Source organism: Armigeres subalbatus, chromosome 2, assembly GCF_024139115.2.
Source record: "Armigeres subalbatus isolate Guangzhou_Male chromosome 2, GZ_Asu_2, whole genome shotgun sequence".
Classification (NCBI taxonomy): Eukaryota; Metazoa; Arthropoda; class Insecta; order Diptera; family Culicidae; genus Armigeres; species Armigeres subalbatus.
In genome coordinates, this window is record NC_085140.1 from 105987949 (window position 1) to 106001708 (window position 13760).

The 13760-nt window shown below is 38.8% G+C and overlaps 1 protein-coding gene across 1 annotated transcript in view; it reads left to right on the plus strand.

Annotated features, from left to right (window-relative positions):
- LOC134210589 (ribosome quality control complex subunit TCF25-like) overlaps positions 1–13760 on the plus strand; it is a 55853-nt gene that overhangs the window by 21953 nt on the left and 20140 nt on the right. Inside the window, 1 exon segment of the mRNA XM_062686704.1 lies at positions 4826–5196. Within this exon segment, the coding sequence (XP_062542688.1) occupies positions 4826–5177 (352 nt within the window). The 3' untranslated portion in view covers positions 5178–5196.

The window sequence follows — 13760 nt, forward strand, 5'->3', positions numbered from 1 at the left end:
TAAATTACGTAAAATCGCATTCAAAATATTGCAAAATTTAAATCCACCGGTGGGAAACATAAGCTTATTTGACAAAAATATAAAAAAGGCCTAACTCTAGCGTTAGGACTAGAATTTACTGAAAAATTTAAAAAACATTTTTCATATTATTAATGATTCTTTCCAACAATCCAAATTTGAAAACATTATAGCAATTTCGAAAAACGATGATATATTCAATTCTATACATCTTAATGATTTCAAACAAATTGGAAACAAAATTTTAAACAAAGTTCAAATTATTATTTTTGAACCACCTAAATTTCTATCAGATAGCACTGAAATACAGAAACTACTGGAATTAAATCATTGTTCACCAACTGGAGGACATATTGGTATATCACGATTATACAAAAAAATACGAAATTCATATATTTTTCGCAACATGAAGTACATTGTTAACAAGTTTGTTAAATCGTGTGAGTCATGTAAAATAAACAAACATTTCACACCCGTCAAAGAAAAAATGATTAAAACAACGACACCTATCAAAACTTTCGAAATTGTTTCAATTGACACAATTGGTCCATTCAGCTTAACCTCTAACGGCAACAGATATGCTGTGACCATGCAATGTGATCTCAGCAAATATACAATTATTATTCCAATTCCAGACAAATCATCAGCTACAATTTCCAAAGCAATAGTTGAGCATTGTATCTTAGTTTATGGTCCTATGTGTGCCATTCGCACGGACCAAGGAACCGTGTACAAAGGAATATTTGATAACATATGCGATCTTTTAAAAATTAATCATATTTGTTCTACGGCATATCACCCTCAGACAATAGGATCATTGGAGAGAAATCATAGGTGTTTGAATGAATACCTACGATCATTCATCAATGATCTGAAAACTGACTGGGATAATTGGCTTCCATTCTATAGTTATTGTTACAATACAACTCCAAATTCATCACATGCATACTCACCTTTCGAAATTCTCTATGGCAAACCTGTACACAAATTCGATCACATAGACTTAAATTATATAGACCCAATTTATAATTATGATTCATACTTACAAGAAATAAAACACAAATTACAAGTGATACATAGATATGTATCAGGTCCCAACGCACCATCTGTTCGTTGATTTCAAGGCGGCATACGACAGTATAGACCGCGTAGAGCTATGGAAAATTATGGACGAGAACAGCTTCCCTGCGAAGCTTACCAGACTGATCAAAGCAACGATGGATGGTGTGCAAAACTGTGTGAAGATTTCGGGCGAACACTCCAGTTCGTTCGAATCGCGCCGGGGACTAAGACAAGGTGATGGACTTTCGTGCCTGTTGTTCAACATTGCGCTAGAAGGTGTCATGCGGAGAGCCGGGTGTAACAGCCGGGGTACGATTTTCAATAGATCCAGTCAATTTATTTGCTTCGCGGATGACATGGACATTGTCGGCCGAACATTTGCAAAGGTGGCAGAACTGTACACCCGCCTGAAACGTGAAGCAACAAAAGTTGGACTGGTGGTGAATGCGTCAAAGACAAAGTACATGCTTGTGGGCGGAACCGAGCGCGACAGGGCCCGCCTGGGAAGCAGTGTTACGATAGACAGGGGATACCTTCGAGGTGGTCGAGGAATTCGTCTACCTCGGATCCTTGCTAACGGCTGACAACAACGTTAGCCGTGAAATACGAAAAGCGCATCATCAGTGGAAGTCGGGCCTACTACGGGCTCCAGAAGAAACTGCGGTCGAAAAAGATTCGCCACCGCACCAAATGTGTCATGTACAAGACGCTTATAAGACCGGTTGTCCTCTACGGACATGAAACATGGACAATGCTCGAGGAGGACTTGCAAGCACTCGGAGTATTCGAGAGACGGGTGCTTAGGACCATCTTTGGCGGTGTGCAAGAAGACGGTGTGTGGCGGCGAAGAATGAATCATGAGCTCGCCCAACTCTACGGCGAACCCAGTATCCAGAAGGTAGCTAAAGCCGGAAGGGTACGATGGGCAGGACATGTTGCAAGAATGCCGGACAGCAACCCTGCAAAGATGGTGTTCGCTTCCGATCCGGCAGGTACGAGACGGCGTGGAGCGCAGCGAGCGAGATGGGCAGACCAGGTGCAGAACGACTTGGCGAGCGTGGGGCGTATCCGAGGATGGAGAGATGCAGCCTCGAACCGTGTATTGTGGCGTCAAATTGTTGATTCAGTGTTATCTGTTTAGATGTTAACTAAATAAATGAAATGAATGAAATGAACATAGATATGTCTTTAATAAAATAGAAAAAACAAAACTCTCTAGAATACAGAAATTAAACAAAAACTTGAATCCAACAAATCTGAGTTTAAATGATACAGTATATTTGAAAATAGAAGGCAGAAAAAAGTTAGATAACGTACATAATGGACCCTTTGAAATCATAAAGTTAGATGGAAGTAACGCTGAAATTAAGCACAACATTACAAATCAAACCATAACCGTTCATAAAACAAGATTAATAAAACACAATAATTAAAAAAAGGTAATGTCAATACAAAATGATGAATGAGTGAACGACAGAGTAACCAATTTTTTTCTTATTCGAATGGTTCCACCATTCTTCTAAAGGAGGGAGGTGTAGTAATACAACACCACACTAAGATTCATATTTCAAACATGTATAAAATGTGTATTCTTGCACAAACCCCCCAACTAACATTTAATGTCAATGTAAATGTTATTTCAACTCGTCTATACGGCTTCAAGCTGAATATGTGTGCTATACATATGATCAAGAACTTCTATTCAATGCTTTTACCAGCAAATCTGGCGAATCTATTCAGCTGTTTTTGACGTGTCTGCACAACTACTTTACAGCATGTTACACAGTTTTTTTTTCAATCTTTACTAAACCATTTAGTAATATAATTCGCTTCAATGGCGCTTATGCAGATTTTTTGAATCTGTTAAATAAGTTTTATACAGCCACTGAATTCAATTTGATTAAATATTATTTGAGAGGAGAGTAAATTTCGGGAGTTTATTCAATGTTTTTTTTTGTGAAAACTCAAATATCAATTATGTTGCTACCTAGATTCGAACTCCTGATCTCCTGATTCAATGGCCGCTGCTCTGTCATCACCGTCACTTTGACATATGTAAATAACAAAGAAAATTATGGATGTGCTTCTTCGCATACCCTATAGGTTGTTTTACTAACGCTATTTAAAGATTCATGCTGTATAAACGTTAGAAAGAGGCCTACATGCTGCTTTCAGCTCATAAGCTTAAAAATTATGCTTTCAGCATTATTTCAACCATTATTCAAACATCTATCAGCATGTTCTGTTGGCTAACTTTTATCCATCATCAATCGCTGAAATTGTTTTTAGGCAACATTTTCTCGACCTGTATAGATGCTACTTTGCTGCTAATCGTTTTAACAGTAGTCGTCAACAGAAATATCGCTTATAAATGGCTTGAGTTCTTACGCTATCTGCTAGCATTAATGACAGCGCTTTGTCAGTTGCTATAAGAGCAGGTGAATATCTTTGTAGCTGCATTACAGAAATCAATAGCTCATACACAGCTCCGGCAACAAAAATCAAATGTAAACATAGCGGTTTTGACGTTCCATACTGATATGCTAATAAAAGAAGCAGTAATAGGTTTACTTAAACGTTGTGTAATCTTCAAAGGTACAGAAGTTGCCTAAAGCTTCGTTAGTTCATTTTCAGCGCCATTACGCTATATTGTTAGTGCTATAACAACAGCAAAACGTTTTCATTGTGAATGCTACTCTCACCGTAATATGGGAAGTTGCTAACAAGCAACTCAGTTACATACATGAGCTCTTAACCGATAAGCTTTGTTGCTAATTCAGACAGAGCTGTTTTTATGACTATATAAGCTGCATAAACGATAAAAGATTAAATATTTTCGGCACACTGACTAGCTGATAGATATTTGGGTAATAGTCGAGTTGAAGTTTAAGGGATTATTTGCGGAGGCTTTTCTTTTATTCAGCATTGGCTGCTTTTATTCAAATATTATACAGCCAAAGGCTAGAAGTTGAAGCTTTTAGCACCAAAAATGTTAGTTGGGCCATAAATTAAACACTTCCTCAATCCGACACAGTTATTTGCCTAAATTCCGACCACCCGTACTTGACCTAATGAGAAGGTCTCACTAGGCCAATTTTACACGTATTGTATTTACTCTTCGTTATTATGAAACCTCCAAATTATTACCACATGTGCACAACAAGCACCATGTGCATTCACGCTGTTTGTTAAACACACCGACCGTCGTTTGCTCACTCCTCGTTCAACCATTATTTCCTAGATGATAAGTTAACTTAAGAAGTTTGGAAAAATACAGAACACACTTGCAACTAGACCTTCTCCTCGTTAAGTTCATTCTATCCGAACAACCTACGGCAAGCTCGTTACACTAGTAAACGTAATTTACTCAAAAATTGGGCAATGGAGACACAAGACTAATCATAGGTTATGTATATGGATGAACCTAGTGGTTTTCAATTGATTAATACTATCCGTTCTCGATATATTTTCTAATGAAAGTCCTGCGCTTGTCCAAGATACATCATTTACCCTAAACACACATTTTTTTTACCAGGAACTAAACACAGTTCTCATCGAACAGTTAAACAGACTATTTTTATGAAAACGAAAGGAACGATTTATGGGTTTAAAAACTGAGAGTAATACAATATCTGTATTTTACTAATTTGAACAATACGTAGTTAATTTATATGCCTTTCTCCATTATTCTACTGTTTTTTAAGATTGTAGAACAGTAACTATCCATTTCGTTTTTTCTTTTCAGGCCGTCAATTAGCAAGCTTACAAGGAACTTGATCAACGCTTCACCGTTTTCGATGTTTTTCCAATCGCCACTGCCGAGCTTCAGACTACAGCAGCAAGCCCAACAGCAGCAACCGGGCCAGCTGGCGATCCGTAACCGCGAAGCCGGCGAAGGTCCTGCTGCTGCGGCGGCCCCTGCAGCCGGCGCTGGTGCCATCGCCAGCCTCCAGGCGTACACCAATTGGCTCAACTCCATTGTGGATGCTATGCGGGACTTCCTGTCCGACATTCGGGTGCTGGAGAGGCCCAACGATACCGACGTGGACGACAACGAAAGCTCCGACGGCGACGAGCAGAACGACTGTCTCACGTAAGCGGGGACCGTAAGGAACGGTAGGTGTTTGTGGTTGGCTAATGGGGCGGAAGGATTGAGAATGGCACACGCTTAAGATTTTAAGAAACCTTCCATCACATGGAGAGTAGTCAAGTTTTTAGGCTATAATTTGATAGTTTGCTAGTTTTTCGACTCATTTATTTTTAATATTAAAAGCATCGTTTTTTTTTTGTGTTGTCAGCCTGAGGATGCGGGCATAGTAGGTATATCAACACGATGGAGAGGGATGCCTCAAGAAGGTTTGGCAGCTTATCGATTATTATTATTTCTTTTTGTAGGTTTTTTGCGTTGCGTCTACTCTGGCAGTAACTTGAGAATTGTTATGTTGTTAATGCAATATTTATTTAAAAAAAACGGAGTGGAACACTAGCCTTCATATGGCCTGAAATTGGTTATGCTGAGTAGACTTCACTGCAAATTGGCAATACAGTTTTGATTCCGATTAAAACGGTCATAAATCGATTTGTTTAAGATAGCGTTCAATTGTTAAGTATTCTTTGGAAGGATCCAAAACGTTCTAGATATATGCAAAAAAAAATCCTTAAAGAAAATTCGTGAATATTAGATTTCGACACTTGTTCGGCGAGTTAGTACTATTCAATTTAATACCACCACCTAATTGTAACTTTTACAGCTATACGTTATTCGACCTCAACAGTAAGGCCGTTTTAAGTGTCTCGTACTTGGATCGACTAATTTTCAAATCGTTCTAATTCAAATAACTGTTCTTTCAGTTTCAGAAGAAAGTTCAGAGGAAGTTTATAAAAATTCTCGCAAAAAAATCAGAAGATTTAGAGTTAATAAAACCCTCGAAAATTGCTTTACTTTTGGAGTTATACGAGAAACTGGCCAAATTAGGAACATGGCATAAACTGGTACAGTTACCCTAAATGAATAAAAAATCAACAAAATTTGATGATATGATAGCGGAGCGAATAGACTAAAATCAAATAGAGATTTAGGGCTTCGCAGGAAACAACCCAAGTATCCAATCGGAAAACAAATATCTGGCCGCACGCACAGCATGAGCTGCATCAGCGATCCCAGGAGTTCCCGATATGGTTTATCGATGTGTTGTCCCGTCAGGTCCAGTGACAATCCCTTTTCCATCGGAACTCTAACCGTATTGCAGTCACTCATCCCAAAACGTTTCATTAATCGGTCGATACTTGCACCTTGCGATAGCTGCATCACCCCGGTTTCATAGTCGTAATTTTTCTTGATTCCTAAAAAAAAAATGATGAAGTTCTCCGCAATCCGACTTTTTTAAAAACTTAGCCAGATCTAGCTTTAGTTTCCGAACAGATGAAAGATTTCGTCCTACAACCAACAGATCATCCACATACAGGATGATGATTAGTTCATCGTCCTGGAATCAGCTTCGTGTACAGGCAATAACCGTGTTTAAGTATCCCATTTTGAGGAGTTCGTCGTTGGAGGACCATTCCAGCATCGAGGTGATTGTTTGATACCATATAGCGAATTGATTAAACGACATGCTTCATCACACTTCGCTTGAACTCCAGTCGGAGGTTTCATGTAGATGATTTCCTTGAGACGTCCATTTGATGCAAGTGAAAATTGCGATGAACTCCAACTTTCGCAACTAACCTTGCTTTGAAGCGGATAGGCTTGCCATTTTCATCCCCTTTTAGCCGGAATACTCATTTTGATGTCAGGGGTTTCATACCGTCTGGGCACGTCGTTAGCGGCCACACGTTGTTTGCTTTGAGGGATTGAAGTTCACTGTACACCGCTTGAAACTAATTTTCGCTATCGTCTCGTCTAACAATCTCGTCATATGTTTGTGGGACATCTGCATAAAATGAATCCATACCGGGGAGCGCTCCCTTTCGCCTCATTGTTCGCTGGACTCGCAATGTTCTAAGTGCGTTGTGAGCGCTGACAGTGTTGGACCAATAAAATTATGATACTAAGGGGTTTCTAGGATAGCGTTGAGTACTATTGATTTGCTACTCGATTACAAATTGTATTCCTTTTGTAGGTACTTCAAGGGGTTGTCCCATTCTCCCGTAAAAGTGTAAAAATCTCCCCGAAAAAAGCATACTTTCAATTTATCCGTATTCGGCTGCTTGACAGTTGTGCAAGGCATACCTCATCAAATTTCTCTATAATATTCAGGAGAACTTCTCGAGAAAAGCAGGATTTTTGATGAAATTTGTAAAAAATATTACAGTTCACCTCAGAATTTTTTTTGAAAAAAATGGAGTCTTTTCGCGCAGAAAATCTGAAAAAACTGTCGTGGAATTTTAAAAGAATTTCTGAAATTCTGAAAATACTGAAGTTAAAAAAAACCTAAAATGTTGGACAAATATAATAGAATTTTTCGTGAGAAATCATTGAATGCCTTGGGATATTCCGGATATTCAGAAGTATTCCGGAGAAAATCTAAATAAAAGGTGTCTACAGTCAAATTACATCACTTTCAAAAGTCAACAACATTACATATATTTTTTCCTTCAATGCATTCTAATCCTCAAAGGCTGTTTAGAAAATTATATTGCTTTGCATTAATCAATCAATAAAAATCAATGTTTATAATCAAACTAGCAAAAGAAACCCAGCTTTGCGGTGTTGCGGGTGTTGCAAATGTCACAATGAACTATTTGCAGCACCGCACTCTAGATCAATTTCCGTGCGTTTGTTTTGTTTTCCTCAATAGCTGAACAAAAATTGTATTCTAATGATTTTTTGTTTCCCGTTATATTCTTACAGCTTTTTGTATATACAAACCTTGCGGATCCCAAATCGAATCAATTAGGGAAGAAATCTTGCAAATCGGTCAACCCGTTCGCGAGTTAAATCGTCAGGAAGGAAATCTCAACTCATTTTTATTATATAGATTTGTATTCTGTTGCGACGATACATCGCCCCCACACTGTTGCAGCAGAAATGATAAAATGTGATCGATTAGATTATCAATGAAAGAAATATATATTGCCTGATTTTCTAAAAATTGCACGCGGCGAACCCTTCATGAAAGGTACCGCCGCGCTTTCTGCAGCCCGTTTACTTGATTCTTATGGGTGAATAGCATTGCGGTGTATCGTTTGGCGCGGCCGTACCTTTCGACAGTCATTCGCCGCGTGAAGTTTTGTGCAAGTACCCATTTGGGAATACTACAAACGCCGCGCAGTGTATCATATCCAGAAAATCTGTCAATAATAGATTTGATTCCGTTTACGTATAAATATCTACTCTCTCACTGATTGTATTTGCACTGAAAGCTTGTTTATATAAAGAGAAATCATTATCGCGCTTATTGGTCACACTTTGCTATACGGCCTCTAAAAAAACTTACCCAACGAATAATCAACTAGAGAGTACGGACCGGAACAATCGGCGAAGACCACTGCAACGAAAAGGGACTAGCGATTGGAAACTCGGTTCGTGGAACTGCAAATCTCTTAACTTCATCGGGAGCACATGCATACTCGCCGATGTGCTCAAGGACCGGCATCGTAACGCTGTAGAAGGTTTGTTGGGAGGGATCAATGGTGCGAACTTTTAGGGTTTTCTGGAGAAGAAACGCCGTCTGGAAGAAACGGAGTGCGAGGAGATGGAACAACTATGCCGTTCTCAAGAAACTTACTTACTTATGGATCCTGTACACCTCCGGTGGTGCAAAGGGCCGACTTGAAAGATCTCCATCCTGAGCGTTGCCCGGCTATCGCTTTAACCTGTTGCCAGGTTAGTTTTCGGTCGACTTCTTTTATTTTTTATTGAGGCTTCGCCGCCATGACCCTCTGGGTCTGCTTCTGCTGCGATGTCCCGCTGGGTTCCAGTCTAATGCTTGTTTACAGATTTCGTTTCCGCCCCTACGTGTGGCCGACCCAGACCCACTTCCGATCCCGAATTTCTGTTGCTATCGGCCTCTGGTGACAACGAAAACGACGATGGAGCTCGTTGTTTGAGATCCAGTTGTGAGGCCACCAGGTCCAGATTATATACCGCAGGCATCTGTTAATGAACACCTGCAGCCGTTGAGTGTTCTCCACTGATACACACCATGTTTCGCTAGCGTATAACAGCACAGATTTCACGTTAGAGTTGAAAATTCTTATTTTGGCGCGTTCACTTATCTGCTTGTTTTTTGAGATATTTCTTAAACTCGCAAAGGCAGCCCTTGCTTTCTTGATCCGTGCGCCTATGTCGATCTTGTTACCGCCGTCTGACGTCATTTGGCTACCAAGATATTAGAAGCTTTCAACATTCCCATCTAACAATTTTGGTGCTAAAAGCTTCAACTTCTAGCCTCTGGCTGTATAATATTTGAATAAAAGCAGCCAATTCTGAATAAAAGAAAAGCCTCCGCAAATAATCCCTTAAACTTCAACTCGACTATTACCAAATATCTATCAGCTAGTCAGTTTGTGCCGAATATATTTCATCTTTTATCGTTTATGCAGCTTTCATATGGTCATAAAACAGCTCTGTCTGAATTAGCAACAAAGCTTATTGGTTAAGAGCTCATGTATGTAACTGAGTTGCTTGTTAGCAACTTCACATATTACGGTGAGTAGCTTTCACAATGAAAACGTTTTCGCTGTTGTTATAGCACTAACAATATAGCGTAACGGCGCTATAAATAAACTATATACTGCTTCTTTTAATAGCTTATCAGTATGGAACGTCAAAACCGCAATTTGTTCACATTTGATTTTTGTTGCCGGAGCTGTGTATGAGCTATTGATTTCTGTAATGCAGCTACAAAGGTATTCACCTACTCTTATAGCAATTCTAGACCAACATTTGAAAAAGGCGTAACAGCCAAAATTTATTCCTTCTTATTCTTAGTCCACATATATAGCTATATATGTAGATGAAGAATCAGAAGGAATAAATTTACAACCTCCCTAATGTTAGTCTAAAATTTCAACTTGTCATTAATGCTAGCAGATAGTGTACACGGAAGAAAAAAAAGTACCCAAAATTGAGTACTTTTAAACTTACTTTTGAGTTATTTTTTCTCTTCGCTTTCATCTACGCTTTCTTGTGTTGTCAAAAACAAAAGAGCCAAACAATCCAACGACGCCAGTTCAATACAGGAAGCCAGTTTTGAGTTTTATTACCTGAGGTCGAAATTGAGTGAATTAAACTTAAATTTGGGTCAATAAATTTTCCGTTGGGTACTTTTTAACATGAGGTAAACCAAACTACTTCGACCCTACTTACTCAATTTTGGCTTCCCGTACGGATGTTCGAGGCTGGGTGAATTAAACTCACTATTGGGTAGTTTATTTCTTCCGTGTAAGAAAACAAGCCATTTAGAAGCGAGTAGAGTAGCATCTACTGCCGCTAACCGCAAGTCAGACTTATCTGGAAATGGCGTCCATATACAGATAAGTCTGACTTGCGGTTAGCGGCAGTATACAGATCAAGAAAATGTTGCCGAAAAAAATTTCAGCTTTTGATGATGCATAAAAGTTAGCCAACAGAACATGCTGATAGATGTTTGAATAATGGTTGAAATAATGCTGAAAGCATAATTTTTAAGCTTATGTGCTGAGAGCAGCATGTAGTGTGCGCCGGCGTTTGTCGGAATTTTGGTCGGCGGCGGCGGCGTTTTCGGCGTCACGCCGAAAGCCATTTTAACCGGCGGCGACGGCGGCGTAAATCGGCGTGGTGATTTTTTTTATAACGTTCTCGAAGATTTTTTTGTTATCATTTTTTCGGGATATTTTCAAGGCATCAACGGGAGCATCTCTTCCAGATTTTTTGTTCCGAAATACCTATTCATTATTGGAAATCATTTTCGAATTTTCCACAAGAACTACTTGGCAGCTCTTTGTCATTCCCAAGGAAAATTGTTTAGAATTTCAGGGGAAAATTTTTTTGGGGATTTCGACTGGATTAGTTGCTAATTTTCAGGATTTTCGGCTTTCAGTCACATGAAAATGTTGATAATTTCAAATCATTGTCTGATGAAGATCCAAACCCCCGGATCGAAACGTTGGCAATGATTTGAAATTATCAACATTTTCAGGGGAAAACAATTCAAAATTTGCATGAGAAACTTTTCAGAATTTTCATGAGAAATTGTTCTAAATTTTGTACTCCAGAATACTCAACAAAATATTTTGTCAAATTTACACTGAACATTTTTTGGAACATCCATGGGAGACTCCAAGGAGTTTTTACGGGAAACTCGCTGGAGTTTTCACCAGAAATTTACCGCGGGAAATTTTTCAAAATGAGAAAAAAAATCGATTTCAATGGAAATTAGTTTTCATAGAAAATTTATTCTAATTGGCACGAGATTTTTTTAAATTTCCATGAAAAGTTGTACGCAATTTTCCAGAATTTCCACAGGGTTACTACTACCTGGAAAACCTAGGAATTATAAGCGTAATTTTCTGAATTATTTCTGGGGGAATTTCCATGATGAATCTTCGAATAAATTTCTGGAGGAATTTCTAAAGGTAATTGAGGAGGAATTTCCGAAAGGATTCTTTAAAGAATTCCCACGGTAGAACATAAAGAGATTTTCAAGAAAAGAAATCTAAAGGAAATTGTGAAGGATTTCTGCTAAAGGAATTTTCGATGGAATATCGAATGGATTTTCCAAGGAATTCCCAGAACAATTTTCAAAGGTAATCTCGAACTAATTCTCAAAACAAAAACAAAGAATACCTCAGACAAATTCTGAAATGAATTTTTGAAAAGATTCCCGAAGGAATTTCGAAATCAATTTCTATGGAAATTTTAAGAGAATTTACGAATGTTCAAAGAAATTTGTAGAAGAGAAACACTCTAGAAATGACCGAAAAAATTTCCGGAAAAGTTACTCGAAGAATTCCTCAAAACAAATACCGAAAATAATCTCCTCTAGGAATTCTAGAAATAATTCCGAAGAAATTCTTGAAGGAATTTATTAAAATTTCCAAAGAAATTCATAAAGGAATTTCCGAAGGAACATCCAAAGGATTTTTTCTAAGACTATCCAGAACAATTCCTTAAGGTGTTTTCGTAAATAATTAAAGTTTTCGTAAATAAAAAATCCCCAAGGGATGAGCCGTATCGGGGCGTACCAGAACCTGTGCCGGAGTAGTCACATGTGTCCAAAACGGTCCGAATACACTTTCGTTGGTCATATCTCGTGACAGTGTAATTTGATGTGTCGCATGCTGTGGTTCTCTGAAATTATAATTTGGTCCTCTGGAACCGGATAATGGCGTACCGGAACCTGTGCCAGAGTGGTCACATGTGACCAAAACGGTCCGATTACACTTTCGTTGGTCATATCTCGTTGCGGCAGTGTAATTTGATGTGTCGTATGGTATGGTTCTCTGAAATTTTGATTTGGTCCTCGGAACCGGATAGTGGCGTACCGGAACCTGTGCCAGAGTGGTCACATGTGACCAAAACGGTCCAATTACACTTTCGTTGGTCATATCTCGTTGCGGCAGTGTAATTTGATGTGTCGCATGGTATGGTTCTCTGAAATTTTGATTTGGTCCTTCGGAACCACCTACCGGTGATTCCGGTCCCGGAATAGTGGACGTAGTTGTCAATATAAGTCTATTGATTCTGAGATATCGATTCCCGGCAATCATATATTAATATAATTGTCGATTTAAGCCATTTTATTAGAATACTATTGGCTACACAATTAAAATTTGACCTTCGATATATGGAAATATGCGAGGTGTCCACTACATTTCCAGTTATTCCTCCGGACGGGAATCTATGAACTAGAATTTCGTAACGGCATTTGAAAGCAGTTGCTATCCCCTTTGTAAAACTATATAAATTTCGAAAATCGGCCCACGGCGTCATGAGCTATGACCAAAAGTATGGTCAAAGTGTCGTCCCAGTCTTTTAAGGGTTAAACATAAAACAATATTATCGGAGATATTTTAAAATTCTAACGAATCAATGGTTCCCATGTGACACATTTGTCGCGAAATTCCCGGAAACAAATGCCAGTTGGCCAAGTCGACGAACACAATGCACGATCACGAAGGTGTTATCGATTCCAATTTTTGAACAGGATGAATGGCATTAGTGATGTATCCTTCCAGTCAGGAACTAGTTTCTTTACTATAATGTTGCTATCAGTACCAAGCAGAGTCGGACACCATATCATGGACTTCATGTTCCGGTGACATCGTTTTAATTCGTGTAAAACATCCAAAAAATGTTTCAGTTGCATTTTCCGTAGTCGGTCCTCCTGCAGAATTCATGCGATTTTCAACTTTGCGGCATCCACGAATGAGTTTGTACGACGATGTAGGAGATGAATGTGCTAGCGGTTGAACTACCACAGAAGGGATGGATTCACGAGAGCGTTGAGCGGCGAGATCAGCTAAGCTGTTGTGAATTTTAGCAATCTGTTTGTTTAATATCGACAATATCGTTTCTCATGTACATGCATTACTTGAGGTCGTTTGGTTGTCTCTGTGAGTTGCTAAGTTTGGTTTACGCTTTCGGAGCTCATCTTGCATACTATCACTATATCGGATGTCACGCAGTAAGCTGCTACAATCAACACAAATCCAGAACATGTGACGGTTTAATTTATAGCTGTTAATTTCTTCGG